This window comes from Vicia villosa, linkage group LG7, assembly GCF_029867415.1.
Source record: "Vicia villosa cultivar HV-30 ecotype Madison, WI linkage group LG7, Vvil1.0, whole genome shotgun sequence".
Lineage (NCBI taxonomy): Eukaryota > Viridiplantae > Streptophyta > Magnoliopsida > Fabales > Fabaceae > Vicia > Vicia villosa.
In genome coordinates, this window is record NC_081186.1 from 83,609,510 (window position 1) to 83,630,045 (window position 20,536).

The following is a 20,536-nucleotide window of genomic DNA, read 5'->3' on the forward strand; positions in this document are numbered from 1 at the left end:
GACTTATCCCTTGTTTGTTAACCAAGCCACATTACAACCTTGAAAAGTCCTTGTGATTCTTGCTTTTATATCTTCAATGTGATTTTTGGATGAATGCATAATTTAATCTTTTGTTTGCAAGATTGTTGGATGAGTGTTAAAAGTCCTTCACCATTGTGTGTTCTTCATCCATTGATGAATTTTTGCTAGGTGTGATTCATGATGTGAGCATGTATTGTGCTAGAATATTTTGTATGCTTTTTGTACTTAGGATTCATTTCGTTTACATGTTGTCGTTGTAGGATAGTGGTAAGTATTTACTTTGTTTATACGTTTTTGTATTGAGCCATACATTTGTTTTTGTTTTTCAAAACTTGTTGATTCACAATTCTTTGGTTTATTACTTTTGATTCTTTGATTTATTTGACATTGTTTGAGGACAACCAAAGTTTCAAGTTGGGGAGAGTTTGATAAGTGCCAAAATGTAGTTATTTTGAGTATATAATTGTGGCACTTACCAATTCGATTCATTCCGTTTTTGTAATAAAATCCCCACTTTTGTGTATATATTCACATTATTTAGTTTTCATATGTTTTATATACCGTTTAATAGTTTTTTCTTTGTTTTTATAGGTATTCATGCATATCGGAGCCTCGAGGAATAAAGTGTTGAAGGCACGACTTCGATTGCGCAATTTTGGACCTGAATAAGGAAGTTTTGTAGCAGAAGGTCCGCTCAGCGGAGTTCAAGCGGAGCTTGGCAGAGATTTGAAGCATTTTTGGGTCCGCTTAGCGGAGGTAGCCCGCTCAGCAGAGCTACGTATACTGTTGTAGATATTTTGGGGAATAAGTGGAGGCCGCTGAGCGGAGGGGGTCCGCTGAGCGGACCTGTGCAGATTTGTGTTTATATTATCTTCATTTGTACATTTCTAGGTTATGGTTTTGGGAAAGTTTTAGTCCCAACTCCATCATTTTCATTCTTAGATCAAGATTAGCTTAGAAAACAACACCGGGTCATGCACTTGGAAGATCAGAGGTGTATTTCTCATCAATCGGAGCTGACAACCCGCGAGATGTTTGGTTTATCTCTTCTATTCTTTGTGTATTTCTTTGTGTTGGGTTTGTTTGTATAGTTACTCGAATCTTATGTATATTTACCGATTATAATGTTATATTTAACTTGCTTTACGAATCTGTGTTGAAATTATTCTGGATTTTTGCTCTATGCTGGGGATTTGGGGTGCTTTAGAGATAAACTTGAATCCTTATCTAGGATGATTATCTGTTGGTTCTGAACTCTAGAGATAGATTTAGAGCTAGCATTCACCGTTTGTATCTGTACGTAATGCTTTCGTGTTTGAGCGGCGCGAGAGAGATCGCCGACGCGAGAACACGGATGTTCTCGCAACTTCGCGTTAGAGATAACCTTAGTTGTGAGATGATCTCGTTTGTGCTCCAGAGATGGACGCTTATGTGAGAGATACGTGATGACATAGATGAGTATCGTAGGTTGAGTATAACGGGTCGGTAAGTGTATGTTTGTGAAGAGTGAATATATTTACATTCCTGATAAGTTATTTCTCTTCTAAGAATGTGTTTATTCTTTTCTTGTCTATATCTTTGTTTACTTTTTGCTTATTCAATCCCGAGCTCGAAACCATAGAAACTGTTGAATGTCATCTCTCCATCTCTGTGGACGATAAATCCCGGATCAATATTTCCAAATCTTTTCTGTTGCTTGCCCTATATTGCATTCAACATCGGCCAATTGTAAAGTCATACTAGTGGGCTTCATCACAATATTCCCTAGCTTCTTGACAATGGATAAAGGGATTAGGTTGATGCTCGACCCCAGATCAATTAACCCATCGCCAGTGAAATTACCTCCAATATTTAATGGTAAGGTTACTCGCCCCAGATCGGATTCCTTTCTTGGGGTAGTTCTTTGGATTATAGCACTACATTGAGCATTAAGCACCACAGTTTCTTCATCTGTGCATCCCTTTTTCTTTGTGAGCATGTTCTTCATAAATTTAGCATATTTAGGCATTTGCTCTAATGCTTCGGCAAATGGTATGTTTATGTGGAGTTGTTTGAAGATGCTCATAAACCTGGTATATTGCCTGGCATTGTCCTTCTTTGACGGAGCATGGGGGTATGGTAGATGTTGGCTTGGTATCACATGATCTAATTTCTTTTTCTTAGAACTTCTTCTTTTCTCTGTCATCCCTCTTTCTTTCTTGGTCTCATCTATTTCTCCTTCAACATCTTTGCTCATGGTGCTCACTATGATTTCATTCTCCTCATCTTCCGCAGCCTGATTATTATCCTCTTTCTCGGTATCATTGATTTCAACTTCTTTCTCAGCGCCTTTCTGACTGGTTCTAGTCACCACTGCGTTACAATGCTCTTTAGGATTATCTTGAGTGTTGGTGGAGAATGTTGCATTTGATTGAGTGGCTGCAATTTGTTTAGCCAATTGACCCACTTGAGTTTCCAGATTTTTAATTGCAGCTTCCTGGTTCTTCTGATTTGTCATTGATGTTTGAATGAACCGATTCACGGTCTCCTCCAACTTGGATTGTCCTCCTTGTTGCTGTGGCGGTGGTTGAGTGTATGGTTGAAATGCTTGTTGTTGATACCCTTGATTTGGTGGCCTTTGTTGGTAACCCTGGTTGTTATATCTCGGTGGGTACCCTTGTTGGTATGGCTGATTTTGGTGTTGATTCTGCCTTGGTCCTTGAGTATTGTTCATGTAGTTTACTTCTTCTTCTAGGACTGGTGGACAGAATCCTGTTTGATGATTGCCTTTGCATAATTCACACTTCGCAACCTGATAAGAATTGGATATCCCGTTCAGCTCCTTAAGTTGTTGTGGTAGTTTGGACATTTGTTGTGTCAAAATTTCCACTTGTGAAGTTAACAATTTATTCTGAGCAAGTAAAGCATCACTGTTGTTCAGCTCCAACACTTCGGGTTTCTTATCTCTTACCGTTCGATCATGGTTGCCTTGACGATCATTTAGAGCCATTCACTCTATTATCTGAGTAGCTTCCTCAGGTGTTTTGGACATGAGTGAACCACCAGCTGTGGCGTCCAAAAGTGTCTTGTTTGTAGCTGTGAGACCATTACGGAACATATGGATTTGATCAACGTCTGTAAAACCGTGTCCTTTGCACTTTCTCAACATAGCTTTATATCTTTCCCATGCTTCATTCAAAGATTCATTACTACCTTGAGAAAATACTGCTATTGCTGTTTTTGCTTCGAAGAGTCGGTTTTGAGAGTAAAACCTTTCCAGAAATTTTTCTTCTAATGTGTTCCAATTAGTCATCACTGCTTCAGGTTGATCCAAGTACCAATCTTTTGCCTTAGATAGCAAAGAGTGTGGGAACAACCTCTTAAATAATGCTTCCTCATCAGCTTGAGCGACACCCGTGGTACCCGCTAACTCATAGAATCGAGTAAGATGCGTGTACGGGTCTTCATGGTCCAATCCGGCGAAAGGACTTGCACAAATCAATTGTATGATACCGGTCTTCAGTTCTGTCGGTCGCCCGTTGGCGGCAGTTCTAGCGAACTAAGGATTGAGTCTTGGACTATTTGCACATGGACCAGGAGCAGCCATGTTGACAACAGTAGGTTGTATAATAACTTCCGGTTCTTCTTCCGTGAATAGTTCGTGAAAGAAGAGTCCTTCTTGCGACTCGTCAATAGTTTCAAGTTGTTGTGACGATGTCGCGGTTGCGTTGTCTCTTGTTCTTGCTATGTTTGCTCTTCTTCGTGCTTTGCTATTTAGTCTCCTAGCGGTCCTTTCGATCTCGGGATCAAAAAGAAGTTGATCACTGGGAACTTTACTGCGCATACACGATCTTCTGCAAAAACTAGCAAACACGTGAAACAACCAAATCGAAAAAAATAAAAATTAAAACTCAAAATAAGAACTATTGCAATGCGTGCAATATTGACACCAATCCCCGGCAACGGCGCCAATTTGTTGAAAGTATTTGTGGGTAAATATTTTCGGTAATATATCGTATCCACAGGGATTGGTTAATATCACTGCCGTTCTATAGTTGTTTATTTTGAGTTGGGAAAATTGAGTTGGTTTGTTTTATGATTCTAATAATATCAAAAGTAAACAATAAATTAAAAGCGAGTAATGAACTGTTGTTAACGATTAGAGAAATATGTTGAACCTTAGGGGTCATTAACCTATTCCTATACAATTATCAATTAATTCATAATTGAACAATCTTTTGAATCATTATCTTCACTTATCCTCAAATAAGATTCCATGTCTGCAAATCAAATTAGATAACTTTTACCGGTATGAGATTCGATCTCTCCAAATATCAATATCGATAATAGTTATTAAGAACGATAATTATGAAAACTCAATCCCAATTCCATCTCTGCAAATTGGTATTGAATCAATATAGTAACCTAGGGCAAAAGTTAAATCCTTTCTTTCGATCAAAGATTCAACGATAATTTAAGAATAAAAACAAGATTTCTTATTGATAATGAATTCAAACAATTGTTCACAGGAATTAATTAATGGTATTGTATATTCATAGGTTAACTACTACCTTAGATTCAACAAGAGGTGTTTAGCTCTCCATAGACATGAAGAACACACAAAGATTAATGGAAGAATTCATCTTCATCAAAGGAATGTCTTCGCTTGATAGAGAATTGGTCTTCAATTGATAATTGTGGCTGCACCTTCAGATTGCTCTCCTAATTTCGCTCTTCACAAAGTTATTTTTCTCTTGGAAGCTAGGGCTTTTAAATAGAAGTTTTGGGCTTTTAACGCCGAGGCCGCGGCGCGACATCGGACTGGCGCGGCGCGCTTCATAACAGAGATATTTTCGCGGCGCCCCACAGGACTTCCGCGGTGCGCCCTTTGCAATTTCCATCTTTTTCTTCTGCCTTTGAGACTTCCAGCTCTCTTTCCTCCTCATGTTCTTCTCAAGCTTCAATTCAGCTCTAAACCTGCAACAATAACACCCACAAGTGATTCGATTTGCTTTACACATGAACTGAACCTTTTCAGTTCAATTCTTACTAAAAACCTATGGATCTATCATAATTTGCATTAGTTTAGAGAAGAAATCACTTATATTAACACATGAATTTACCATTAATTTACTCCTAACATGCTCCTCTCAAGGTCCTGAGTTTGAATCCTGTTATGTGCTATCAATCCTTGTGTTGGGCCAGTCTATACAAAAATATGCATTTTTGTTCCATTGTGTTAAAAAAATGGATTCAACAATTTACATATTTAGCAAACACCCCACAATTTAAAATGATCTTTTTCTCAGTAATAACATGTTGAACATGTACTGCAAGTGTGACCATTTAGATTATGCTAACCACCTGTTTGATCAAATGCCAAGAAGAAATTGTGTTTCTTGGACTATTCTCATTTCTGAGTATGCTCAGTTTAGCTTAATCAGAGAGTACTTTGCTTTATTCTCTGGTATGTTGGCTTGTATTAGACCCAATGAATTTGCTTTTGCAAGTGTGTTTAGTGCTTGTGAGGTGCGTGATGTCAAATATGACTTGCAAATGGTCTTATTACAATGTATAGAAAACACTATCATGAGCTCCTCTGGCTGCTAGAGTATCACTATTAAACTAAAAAAATAGAAAAATATCAAACTTTATTTACTTGAAACTGAAGTTGCTACTAGAAAAATAACAAACTTTTTTACTTGAAACTCAAGTTGCAATATCAAAGAGTGCTTACTTTATTTACTTGAAATGTAACAAACTAAAAATTCAAATGCATGTATTGTTAAAACTCAAATGCATTAAAATAACTGATATTTAGAAAAGTGAAAGATGATAAGGATTAAATTCTCCATTCAATCTCAAATTAGGGGCCCGTTTGTTTTGACTATTTTTAAAAATGATTTTTATAGTTTAAAAAAATTTATAAAGAAACTTTTCATAAAAATTTCTGATTAAAATTTTGTTTGAATAGATTTTCATAAAAATCATTTTTGAAATATCACTTTTTGAAAAAAGTGTGATTTCGACTATGTTTTAGTATTCAATAATATTTATTTGTGTTATAAGATATCAAAAATAATGTTTCAATTAAAAAAAACGAATATAAAAAATTTATAATATTTTAAAAAACAATTTTATAAAATCTATTTTCAAAAATACAAAAAAAAATTATTCTTTTAAAGCTGAAACAAACAAGTCAGTTATCTCAAAGCATGTGATGGTCATTACTTTTGGCCCCATTATCATTATGTATTTAACATATAACGATATGATAATCCAGCAAGGAAAAATAAGCGACGCAGTATATCATATTAACATAAATGTTATGGCAGTGCCACTTTTGTAAATCTATTAGTTTTGGTTTTGATTTTTGCAGCTTTTGTATTTTCTTTTTGGGTTAAATACGTATTTAGTTCTTATAAATATGTGATTCTGAAATTTTAGTTTCTCTAAAAAATTTCTTCAATAAGTGGTCTTCGCAAACTTTTCCATTCCTAATATTGGTCCCTCCCGTTAATTTTCACTAATGGAGGCTGACGTGGCACGCCACGTGGAAGACAGCTTGACAAAAATCTGAAAATGTTTGAAATTGCGGGGGTTTAAAACCTCTTCCAAACTAACCCAAGCAAATAATAAAAAAATTGGTTCTGGACTTTTCTCACGCACCTTGCAAGCATCATTGCCTATTCAAAACCAAAATGCCATGAAAACAAGAATTAACAAACGATATTACAGCGAAAAAATAAACAGGGTTTAAGCAGTGTTCATTATTGTAGAAGTTATACATAGTGTAATAATGCAGGTAAGTTGCTTCATCATGTTCTTTTACTTTTTTGTGTTGTATAAAATAAAAAATTCATATTTAATTCTTCTCATTATAAAAATTCTATACTTTGGTAAAGAAATATTTTATAATATTCTAAACACGTAAGAAAAAAATTATTCAAAATTTTAAAATTTTAAGGGTAATTTAACAGTTTTCAAAATTTTAAAAAATAGCAGGACTAAAACTGCATGCATAAAAATTTTATACAGACTAAAAATAAAATTTGAGATATTTATAGGGACCAAAAACATACTTAATCCTTTTTTTAATACATGAAATGACAAATTTTGATTTTAGTGATATACTTTTCGTTAGATTCAATGTGAGTATTAAGTATGTGAGTATTAAGTCCAACAGAATATTTGATATTGACTGAGAGAATAACTTTGAATGGTATCAATTGTGCCACTGTGCAAATTGACTAGCTTCAAGCATGGTATTGTTGCTACGAGTTTCTTTCCTTTCATTCTCAATTTATTTAATATGGATATCATTAAAAATCAATGTTATATTTTGACTGTGTAGTGTGAGATATTGGTGAATGCTAGCTAATTTGTTCCTTTCATTTTACTTTGTTTTTTGGATTAGGAAAGATGAGTATAACACTAATGATAGTTCTATTGAGCAAGTGAGACTAACAGTTTCAATCACTGATGACCCTTCTCAACCAGCATTCACTTCCAGGACATGGATTCTAGGACTAGCTTCATGTGTACTCCTTGCATTTGTGAACCAATTCTTAGGCTATAGAACAAACCCTTTGAAAATCACTTCTGTCTCAGCTCAGATTATTACACTCCCACTTAGGAAATTTATGGCTGCAACATTTCCTACAAAACCAATTCAATTCCTTTTCACGAGTTTGTCTTTTTCATTGAATCCGGGGCCTTTCTCTTTGAAGGAACATGTGTTGATCAAGGTCGGCCCAAATAAGCCGGGGGCCCTGTTATAAATTTTAAAAAAGCCAAAAAAATAAAAATTTATACCTAAATTGTGAAAATAAAAATTATTTTACACCTACCTTTAAAAACTCGGTGTAAAATGTTTTCAAGAGAATATTTATTTAATACCTACTTTAAAAAAAACAGGTGTAAAAGGTATTGTTTTAATTAAAAAAAATAATGGGGCCCCCAAAATTTTCGGGGCCCAGCGCTGCAGCCCTTGCTGCGCCTGCTAAAGGCCGGCCCTGGTGTTGATAACTATCTTTGCTAGCTCAGGATATAGTGGTGTTTATGCAATTAGCATAATCATAATTGTTAAGGCTTTCAATCACAAAAACATACATCCAATAACATCTTATTTGTTAGTGTTGATAACTATAATGCAATAAACAATAATTAACTCACTTATTTTACATAACATAAAAAAAGTAAAAGAAAATGATAAAGCCACTTACCTGCATTATTACACCATGTAGGAGAGTTATTCTACAAAAGCTTGCGCTCCTTTAAGATGCCATCACTGAATCTATTTATATTCTTATTTCTTAGTGGTATGTATTAACGCATATAGATGAAGATGAGGTGCACACGTAAGCTGCATGAGCACGTTATGTTGCATGGACTATATCTCACCTAATGATTATCTCATGTTAGTTAGGTAGTTTGTGTAATTGTATTGTAACATCTATATAAACTACTTGTAATTAACTTTCTCGGTAATCAATGCATTCTATTATGTTGTTCATAATTTTCTTCTTCTTCTTTTCTCCATCAATGGAGGTTTATGATTGCTTAGATGGTATCAGAGCAGGTTCGACCAACTCTGTTTCCGCTGCATTCAAATTCTTGCTTGAAGCATTGATTCTCCTTTTTTGTTCATTTTCTTGAATTAGTTTCTTTCTGTTTTGTGCGTCAATGACGAGAAACAACAAAGATCAAACACATGATCAGCTTGATCCCTATTATGTTCATCCGACGGAGAATTCTTCAACGGTATGCGTCACACTGACGTTATCCGTTGACAATTATCATGCATGGTCGATGAAGATGAGACAACCCTGGTAATGAAGAACAAATTCTAATTTGTTGATGGATCCATTGAGATTCTTGATGAAGGTGATTTGAATTATGTAGCTTGGCAGCGATGCAATAATCTAGTTCATACATGGATCATCAACTCGATAACGCCATTGATTGCACAAAGTGTTGTGTTCATTGATAATGTTGTGGATATGTGGAATGATCTCAAGGATCGATTCATGCAAGGAGATAGAATTCGTGTAGCACAGTTGCATCAAGAAATTTCGAATCGAAACAAAGAAATAAGAAGGTTTCAGATTATTTCACGGAATTGAGAAACCCATGGGAAGAATTGGATCAGTACATGCCTATGCCAAGTTGTACATGTCACATAGCATGTGCTTGCTTAGCCATGAGAAATAGCAAAAGTTTTAGAGCTGAAGACAGGATAATTCAATTCTTTATAAGATTAAATGAAGAATTTCATGGAGTTGTGTCACAAGTGTTGCTTATGGATCCACTACCACAAATCAACAAAGTGTTATCTATGGTGATGCAGCAAGAGAGGAAGATAAGTGGAACTTTATTCACAAGTAACATTGTTGTTGAAGAGGGAGAAAGTATGATAAATGTTGTTGATGGAACAAAACAATCATTTGGTAGAGGAAGAGGAAATGGTCATTCCTATGCAGGTAGAGGAAGAGGAAATTTGAAAGTTTGTACCTATTGTGGTAAAACTGGGCACATAATTGATAATTGTTACAAGAAGCATGGATATCCTCCAAGCTTTGGAAGAGGGAATTCATATGCTAATCAAGTGGAGGTAGATGAATCTGAAAAATGTGTTGCAACATCAACAAGTGATAGTGCAAGTGGTAACATGTCTCTTACTAGAGAGCAATATCATAATTTGATGATGATACTTGAGAAGAATACAAGCTCCATCAACCTTACTAAGGGAGGTAAATCACATATTGCAAATTTCAATGCTAGGAGTAGTGTAAACTGGATTTTAGACACAGGAGTTGCACATCATATTTATCATATTTGACACTCTTTAAATTGGTTCATTGAAAACCATAAAATTGATTCCAACATGATTAATATTCCTAATGGAAATTCTATAGCAGCTTCTATTTGTGGAAATGTAAAACTGTCTAATGAACTCATTATTAAATATGTCTTATACCTGCCAGTGTTTGAGGTTAACTTGATATCACTTTCAAAGTTGTGTAGAGAGCAAGATTGCAATCTGGTGTTTGAAACTAACAAGTGTATTATACAGGCAAAGAAGGGGTTGAAGAAAATTGGTTTGGCTAAAGAAATTGATGGCTTATATTACTTGGAAGATGTTGCATTGAAAGATAATAGTAATATAGGTTTTGTTTCAAGTGTCTTTCTGAATAAGCAAACTGATAATGTTGTAGCCCCATCCATCTTATGGAATCTTAGATTAGGCCATCTATCCTATGATAGAATGAGTTTTATGATCAAGATGTATAGCTATATACCTAGTAGTGTACATAAGGCCTGTGATGTATGCCAACAAGCTAGACAAAAATGTTTGCCTTTTTCCACAAGCAATAATAATGCGCACAAGGTGTTTGATATTGTTCATATGGATATTTGGGGGCCATTTAATACTATCTCTGTACATGGATTCAAGTATTTATTAACCATTTTGGATGATCATAGCAGGCATGTTTGGGTAGTTATGTTGAAATCCAAATATGAAGTAGGACAGAAAATAAAAGATTTTGTTGAAATGGTTGAGACACAGTTTACATAGAAAGACAAATTGATTAGGAGTGATAATGAGAATGAGCTACTTATTCCCTTTTATTATGCTTTTAAAGGTATTTTACACCAAAGGAGTTGTTTCTATACTCCTCAGCAGAATGGTCGTGTGGAGAGAAGACATCAGCATATTTTGAATGTCAGTCGAGCCCTTATGTTCCAGTCAGGCTTACCAAAGAAATAAGAGATTTTTTTAATGATGATTATCAATTGAGAGTTTTTCCATTAATGATTATTAATATAATAATGTTTTTTTTACAACTGAGAGATTTAAAAAAAATAAAACAAAATCATTCATTCATTAAATGCAGAGAAAAGTGAGGGAATTAGGAGTAGATTAGGAGCTGCATTTGTTACTCCATTTTATATAATAAGATAAGATCAGATTAATGATTATTAATATAATAATGATTTTTTTCAATCAGGAGATTTAAAAAAAAAACAAAACAAAATTATTCATTCATTAAATGTAGAGAAAAATAGAGGAAATTAGAGTTAGATTAGGAGCTGCATTTGTTACTCCATTTTATATAATAAGATAAGATAAGATAAATTAGTAGCATTAAGAAAATTATGATTTGCTTACTGCTTAAGTATATAGATATTTTCTAACTTAGAATTCTAGAAGTTTATTTTTTATCTATAAAAAAGTAAGTTTTGCACATTAAACTCACAAATATCTCCCAGATATTATATATTTTATTTATTTTTCTCTGAAAACAAAGTTTTGTTATTATGGAATCTCTTTGTAAGATGATGTGTAAGTTTATTTTCTTTATTATTGCTATTGCAGGTTTTCTTGTTTGTAATGTACAAGGTTTACCACCCTGTTGCCCCCATCCTGTTATTGAATGTCAACCAATTCACTGCCCCAAGCTCCCATGTTGCCAAGCTTCTCATCCACCTAGTGATATGAAGCTTTAAGATTTTGCCTATATTTTATTCCTATTGTTATATAAACCAATTAGAATTTGGGAAAATTCACATCATTTGTATTAGTTATATGAATAAGGTTGGTTAATAAATTATATTATCTTAATCTAAATTATGGTGTTCAAATGATATGATATATTTTTGTGATTATAAATACAATTTAAATATATTGGATTTGTATATATTGTCTCGAAGTGCTTGTCGGTCAGGCATTGTAGTTTAATATTTTTTTGAATGAAACTAAGAAAATCATTCAAGTAAATCTATTAGGATAACATAAATAATTATTTTATTTATATAAATAAAAATAATAGTGTGAAATAATTTATGAAAGGAGAAATTGTACTTCATCAAATTAGCAATAATAACAAATTTTCCATGTTTTATATATAATATTTATACTTCAATTGAGATTACTTGATTAAACTCTTATCAATAAACAAAAAAGTTCTCTTTTTAACTCAATAATAACACTCTGATCAATGATCATTGAAAGAGTTTTCTTTTTTGATAAAATTATCATATATGTTACATATATGGGTAATTTCTTAAACATATAAACATGTTTATTATAATAATACATTACTTGTATCATATTGGTAAATTAATTTGTTATGACTTAAATGATTCTCTTTATTTTACAATATTACATTCTAAACTTAAATAAATTATTTAAAAATATCTTATAAAATATATTTTTTAATCACTGATTATATATATTTTTTAAGATATATTTTAAATTAGATATGATTCTGTTTGATAAAATTAGTGGTTGAGTGATAAGTTAGCTGATAGTTTATAATTTATGGCTGGTGGCTGGTGGCTGATAGCTAATTAAAGTGTTTGGTAAAATAAGAGATTTAACTAAATGACATAAAAATATATTTTTTAATTAATAACTCAATGCATATTTAAAATAATTAAAATTTATAAGAGTAATAATGAAAGAAAATATGATAAGCTATAAATTATAAGCTAAAATGCTATTTAAAATAGCATCTTAACAATAAGTTATAAGTTAGTAAAATAAGTTATAAACTCGTGATGAAAAGACTGTTACCAAACATGCCTTTTATTATCGTACGAGCTTATATGCTATAAGCTCAAAATATGACTTATGAAACAGAGCCATAGATAAATATGGGAAATGCAAACTAATTATATGGTTTATATATAATTTCCAATTACGTAATATAAAAAATAAATTTTTTATAATACGTTGTGAATAACATACACCTCACATATTATTTTATTAAACAGCGTTTTTGAATTGTTAAAACCAAAAATCAATATAATATTCAAATGCCATCACTAATCGTCAAGAGTTAAATTTCATATCAAAAAACTTTTATGTATTTTTTTACACGATTCGAAGATATCCCAATCTTCAGATAGAATTAATATAAAAGACATTGTTTTACAATATAATTTGATTGTAGTGATATATTTTTCGTTAGATTCGATGTGAGTATTTAGTCCAACATAATATTTGATATTGACTGAGTGAATATCTTTGAATGGTATCAACTGTGACAGCGTAAAGTGATGATAGATTCTACCGATTGTAGTTTTTTTTTCAATGTAAAACATGGTTTTTGTTTCTGTTTCTTCGTGCGTTTTTCAATATTTTTAGCAGGAACAACAACTGCAAATTGACTAGCTTCAAGCATGGTATTGTTGCTACGAGTTTCTTTCCTTTCATTCTCAATTTATTTAATATGGATATCATTAGAAATCGATGTTATATTTTGAATGTGTAGTGTGAGATATTGGTGAATGCTAGCTAATTTGTTCCTCTCATTTTACTTTGTTTTTGGGATTAGGAAAGATGAGTATAACATTAATGATAGTTCTATTGAGCAAGTGAGACTAACAGTTCCAGTCACTGATGACCCTTCTCAACCAGCACTCACTTCCAGGACATGGATTCTAGGACTAGCTTCATGTGTACTCCTTGCATTTGTTAACCAATTCTTAGGCTATAGAACAAACCCTTTGAAAATCACTTCTATCTCAGCTCAGATTATTACACTCCCACTTGGGAAATTTATGGCCGCAACATTTCCAACAAAAACAATTCAATTCCCTTTCACGAGTGTGTCTTTTTCGTTGAATCTGGGGCCTTTCTCTTTGAAGGAACATGTGTTGATCAGGGCAAGCCCAAATAAGCCCGGGGCCCTGTTATAAATTTTAAAAAAGGCCCAAACAAATAAAAATTTATATCTAAATTGTGAAAATAAAAATTATTTTACACCTACCCTTAAAAACTCGGTGTAAAATGTTTTCAAAAGAATAATTATTTAATACCTACTTTAAAAAAAACAAGTGTAAAAGGTATTGTTTTAATTAAAAAAATAAATAAATGGGGCCCCCAAAATTTTTGGGGCCCAGCGCTGCAGCCTTTGTTGCGCCTGCTAAAGGCCGGCCCTGGTGTTGATAACTATCTTTGCTAGCTCAGGATATAGTGGCGTTTATGCAATTAGCATAATCACAATTGTTAAGGCTTTCTATCACAAAAGCATACATCCAATGACATCTTATTTGTTAGTGTTGATAACTATAATGCAATAAACAAGAATTAACTCACTTATTTTACATAACACAAAAAAAATAAAAGAAAATGATGAAGCAACTTACCTGCGTTATTACACCATGTAGGAGAGTTATTCTACAATAGCTCGCGCTCCTTTAAGATGCCATCACTGAATCTATTTATATTGTTATTTCTTTGTGGTATGTATTAACGCATTTAGATGAAGATGAGGTGCACACGTAAGCTGCATGAGCATGTTATGTTGCATGGACTATATCTCACCTAATGATTATCTCATGTTAGTTAGGTAGTTTGTGTAATTGTATTGTAACATCTATATAAACTACTTGTAATTAACTTTCGCAGTAATCAATGCATTCTATTATGTTGTTCATCATTTTCTTCTTCTTCTTTTCTCCATCAATGGAGGTTTATGATTGCTTAGATGGTATCAGAGCAGGTTCGACCTACTCTGTTTCCGCTGCGTTCTAATTCTTGCTTGAAGCATTGATTCTCATTTTTTGTTCATTTTCTTGAATTAGTTTCTTTTCGTTTTGTGCGTCAATGACGAGAAACAACAGAGATCAAAGACATGATCAACTTTATCCCTATTATGTTCATCCGACGGAGAATTCATCAACGGTATGCGTCACACCGACGTTATCCGGTGACAATTATCATGCATGGTCGATGAAGATGAGACAACCCTTGCAATGAAGAACAAATTCCAATTTGTTGATGGACCCATTGAGATTCCTGATGAAGGTGATTTGAATTATGTAGCTTGGCAGCGATGCAATAATCTAGTTCATACATGGATCATCAACTCGATAACGCCATTGATTGCACAAAGTGTTGTGTTCATTGATAATGTTGTGGATATGTGGAATGATCTCAAGGATCGATTCATGCAAGGAGATAGAATTCGTGTAGCACAGTTGCATCAAGAAATTTCGAATCGAAACAAAGAAATAAGAAGGTTTCAGATTATTTCACGGAATTGAGAAACCCATGGGAAGAATTGGATCAGTACATGCCTATGCCAAGTTGTACATGTCACATAGCATGTGCTTGCTTAGCCATGAGAAATAGCAAAAGTTTTAGAGCTGAAGACAGGATAATTCAATTCTTTATAAGATTAAATGAAGAATTTCATGGAGTTGTGTCACAAGTGTTGCTTATGGATCCACTACCACAAATCAACAAAGTGTTATCTATGGTGATGCAGCAAGAGAGGAAGATAAGTGGAACTTTATTCACAAGTAACATTGTTGTTGAAGAGGGAGAAAGTATGATAAATGTTGTTGATGGAACAAAACAATCATTTGGTAGAGGAAGAGGAAATGGTCATTCCTATGCAGGTAGAGGAAGAGGAAATTTGAAAGTTTGTACCTATTGTGGTAAAACTGGGCACATAATTGATAATTGTTACAAGAAGCATGGATATCCTCCAAGCTTTGGAAGAGGGAATTCATATGCTAATCAAGTGGAGGTAGATGAATCTGAAAAATGTGTTGCAACATCAACAAGTGATAGTGCAAGTGGAAACATGTCTCTTACTAGAGAGCAATATCATAATTTAATGATGATACTTGAGAAGAATACAAGCTCCATCAACCTTACTAAGGGAGGTAAATCACATATTGCAAATTTCAATGCTAGGAGTAGTGTAAACTAGATTTTAGACACAGGAGTTGCACATCATATTTATCATATTTGACACTCTTTAAATTGGTTCATTGAAAACCATAAAACTGATTCCATCCTGATTAATATTCCTAATGGAAATTCTATAGAAGCTTCTATTTGTGGAAATATAAAACTGTCTAATGAACTCATTATTAAATATGTCTTATACCTGCCAGTGTTTGAGGTTAACTTGATATCACTTTCAAAGTTGTGTAGAGAGCAAGATTGCAATCTAGTGTTTGAAACTAACAAGTGTATTATACAGGCAAAAAAGGGGTTGAAGAAGATTGGTTTGGCTAAAGAAATTGATGGCTTATATTACTTGGAAGATGTTGCACTGAAAGATAATAGTAATATAGGTTTTGTTTCAAGTGTCTTTCTGAATAAGCAAACTGATAATGTTGTAGCCCCACCCATCTTATGGAATCTTAGATTAGGCCATCTATCTTATGATAGAATGAAATGTATGAGCAAGACGTATAGCTATATACCTAGTAGTGTACATAAGGCATGTGATGTATGCCAACAAGGTAGACAAAAATGTTTGCCTTTTTCCACAAGCAATAATAATGCACACCAGGTGTTTGTATTGTTCATATAGATATTTGGGGGCCATTTAATACTATCTCTGTACATGGATTCAAGTATTTATTAACCATTTTGGATGATCATAGCATGCATGTTTGGGTAGTTATGTTGAAATCCAAAGATGAAGTAGGACAGAAAATAAAAGATTTTGTTGAAATGGTTGAGACACAGTTTACATAGAAAGATAAATTGATTAGGAGTGATAATGAGACTGAGCTACTTATTCCCTTTTATTATGATTTTAAAGGTATTTTACACCAAAGGAGTTGTTTCTATACTCCTCAGCAGAATGGTCGTGTGGAGAGAAGACATCAACATATTTTGAATGTCAGTCGAGCCCTTATGTTCCAGTCAGGCTTACCAAAGAAATGAGAGATTTTTTTTAATGATGATTATCAATTGAGAGTTTTTCCATTAATGATTATTAATATAATAATGTTTTTTTTACAACTGAGAGATTTAAAAAAAATAAAACAAAATCATTCATTCATTAAATGCAGAGAAAAGTGAGGGAATTAGGAGTAGATTAGGAGTTGCCTTTGTTACTCCATTTTATATAATAAGATAAGATCAGATTAATGATTATTAATATAATAATTATTTTTTTCAATTAGGAGATTTAAAAAAAATTAAATAAAACAAAATTATTCATTCATTAAATGTAGAGAAAAAGAGAGGAAATTAGAGTTAGATTAGGAGCTGCATTTGTTACTCCATTTTAAATAATAAGATAAGATAAGATAAATTAGTAGCATTAAGAAAATTAAAATTTGCTTACTGCTTAAGTATATAGATATTTTCTAACTTAGAATTCTAGAAGTTTATTTTTTATCTATAAAAAAGTAAGTTTTGCACATTAAACTCACAAATATCTCCCAGATATTATATATTTTATTTATTTTTCCCTGAAAACAAAGTCTTGTTATTATGGAATCTCTTTGTAAGATGATGTGTAAGTTTATTTTCTTTATTATTGCTATTGCATGTTCTCTTGTTTGCAATGTACAAGGTTTACCACCCTGTTGCCCCCATCCTGTTATTGAATGTCAACCAATTCACTGCCCCAAGCTCCCATGTTGCCAAGCTTCTCATCCACCTAGTGATATGAAGCTTTGAGATGTTGCCTATATTTTATTCTTATTGTTATATCAACCAATTAGAATTTGGGAAAATTCACATCATTTGTATTAGTTATATGAATAAGGTTGGTTAATAAATTATATTATCTTAATCTAAATTATGGTGTTCAAATGATATGATATTTTGTGATTATAAATACAATTTAAATATATTGGATTCGTATATATTGTCTCGAAGTGTTTGTCCGTCAGGCATTGTAGATTAATATTTTTATGAATAAAACTAAGAAAATCATTCAAGTAAATCTATTAGGATAACATAAATAATTATTTTATTTATATAAATAAAAATAATAGTGTGAAATAATTTATGAAAGGGGAAATTGTACATCATTAAATTAGCAATAATAACAAATTTTCCATGTTTTATATATAATATTTATACTTCTTCAATTGAGATTACTTGATTAAATTCTTATCAATAAACAAAAAAGTTCTCTTTTTAAATCAATAATAACACTCTGATCAATGATCATTGAAAGAGTTTTCGTTTTTGATAAAATTATCATATATGTTACATATATGGGTAATTTCTTAAATATATAAACATGTTTATTACAATAATACATTACTTGTATCATATTGGTAAATTAATTTGTTATGACTTAAATGATTCCCTTTATTTTACAATATTACATTCTAAACTTAAATAAATTATTTAAAAATATCTTATAAAATATATTTTTAAATCACTGATTATATATATTTTTTAAGATATATTTTAAATTAGATATGATTTTGTTTGATAAAATTAGTGGGTGAGTGATAAGTTAGCTGATAGTTTATAATTTATGGCTGGTGGCTGGTGGGTGGTGGCTGATAGCTAATTAAAGTGTTTGGTAAAATTAGCGATTTAACTAAATGACATAAAAAGATATTTTTTAATTAATAACTAAATGCATATTTAAAATAATTAAAATTTATAAGAGTAATAATGAAAGAAAATATGATAAGCTATAAATTATAAGCTAAAACGCTATTTAAAATAGCGTCTTAACAATAAGTTATAAGTTAGTAAAATAAGTTATAAACTCGTAGTGAAAAGACTGTTATCAAACATGTCTTTTATTATCGTACGAGCTTATATGCTATAAGCTCAAAATAGGACTTATCAAACAGAGCCATAGATAAATATGGGAAATGCAAACTAATTATATGGTTTATATATATTTTTCAATTACGTAATATAAAAAATAATTTTTTTACAATACGTTGTGAATAAAAAATACCTCACATAAATATTATTTTATTAAACAACGTTTTTGAATTGTTAAAACCAATAATCAATATAATATTCAAATGCCAATACTAATCGTCAAGAGTTAAATTTCATATCAAAAAACTTTTATGTATTTATTTACACGATTCGAAGATATCCCAATCTTCAGATAGAATTAATATAAAAGACATTGTTTTACAATATAATTAGATATAGATATTGACTTTATGTTGTTTGGACAATAGTTTTCAAAAACACATGTATGATTTTTACAAAATATGAATTATGAACACTCTTATTTTTTAATACTACCTTTACTGCGGTACTACAAAATAAAATATATTAATATTTTCAAATGAAAAAATCACGATCCATTAATATTAGTTTTTAATATTTCACAAAAAATTGAATAAAATATTTGAATTTACCAATCAAATGGTAATTCTTATCAATGTTAAAGAGCATGTGAAACGTGCTTCCCCATTTTTTAAATGGATAATATTGAGAAGGATCAATTTGGTTAAGACTTTAAATTTCAAGGGAGTTTTAGACTGCTTTTGAAATTATGAACATAAAAGGAGGAAAATGTTTAGATGAACAAATTTTAAAAGGACAAGACTAAATAAGAATATTTTTTGGTTAAAACACCGTTGCCTAAGAGTTTTTTTTATGAGTTTTCATAGTTTTACCCTTGAAAAATTCACTTTTTTATGTAGTGATATGGCTCATCTTTTGCGAGTACATAATCGCATATCTAACTATTCACATCTTCAAAATAAAAAACAAAACCACTTCATTCTGATAGTATATGGTGTATTTGCTAAATCTACAATGAGTCATAACCACTAACTCTACAGGACTGTTTGATGATTATATATAGGGTTGTTGTGGTGGTAGAACAAGCTCACGTCTTGGTGATGATAAACTCTGTATATTGGTGTTTTCTGATTGAATTGAATATTTCCGATCAATCTTAGGAATGAGGTATTTATAGGAATCTCTTGGATTTGGATCTTAGACTCAAAGAAAGCAGTAACAACACTTTTATCTTCCAGGAGCATGGGAATGGGTAGTTAATTTCCCTTATTAAATTGGAGAATACGGTCCTCCTCTTTGAATACCCTTCCAGTACCGTTACTAGATGGAGACACGTCGTTCCCCATGTTTTTTTAAATGAGAATGTATTTCAATCAATGGGTGACCATTACAAATAATGGGTGCATGTTCCAATGAATGGGCGTCTAAGAAACTAGAAGGAGCAATGTATTACATCACTTATCCTTGGAGAATCCTTATACCTCCTTTTGTGAGTCATTTGTGAATATACCAGTACACAGTCCCTCAAGCAAGAATGCTTGTAAAAGGGCTAAGTGATTTAGTTTAATCACCTCATCTCATTTGGACGGGTGCCTCAAGCATGGCGGAGGCGAGTCCTTCAAGCATTCTTGGGGTGAAAACCTCAAGTATACTTAGGGCGAGTTCGTCAGGCATACTTGGGGCGAGTCACTCATGAATAATTGGGGTGAGTCCCTCGGGTATACTTGGGGGAAAATACCCCATGTATACTTGGGGTGAGTTCCTCAAGCGTACTTAGGGTGAATCCCTCATGTATACTTGGGACGAGTCCCTCAAGCATACTTGGGGCCGGCCTCGCTTAGTTGTCTCATCGGACATATGGCAGGGATCTTACAAATCCTTGTCATGCGACATCTACAAGGGCATTGGCCATTATTGGTTAAGAGTTTCTCTAAAGTGTGTTACTCTCCTAGACCACCCAACATATTTAGACCAAGGCGGCCTAATTTTATGAAGATTGGACCTTGGTTCACTCATGCCTATTTGTAGGGC

The 20,536-nt window shown here is 32.5% G+C and overlaps 1 protein-coding gene across 1 annotated transcript; it reads left to right on the plus strand.

Annotated features, from left to right (window-relative positions):
- Window positions 1–15,134: 15,134 nt before the first annotated feature.
- On the plus strand, window positions 15,135–16,343 carry LOC131619522 (uncharacterized). The gene is made up of 2 exons (XM_058890610.1): window positions 15,135–15,684; window positions 15,919–16,343. Exons 1-2 carry the CDS (start codon window positions 15,135–15,137, stop codon window positions 16,341–16,343), a joined length of 975 nt encoding a protein of 324 aa, XP_058746593.1.
- Window positions 16,344–20,536: the final 4,193 nt, after the last annotated feature.

Bases quoted from the DNA above. Each gene is read 5' to 3' on its own strand.
- LOC131619522 (XM_058890610.1), top strand. From the start codon at position 15,135: ATGAGAAATAGCAAAAGTTTTAGAGCTGAAGACAGGATAATTCAATTC. The intron at 15,685-15,918 runs GTAAATCACATA...TATACCTGCCAG, and splicing joins CATCAACCTTACTAAGGGAG to TGTTTGAGGTTAACTTGATA.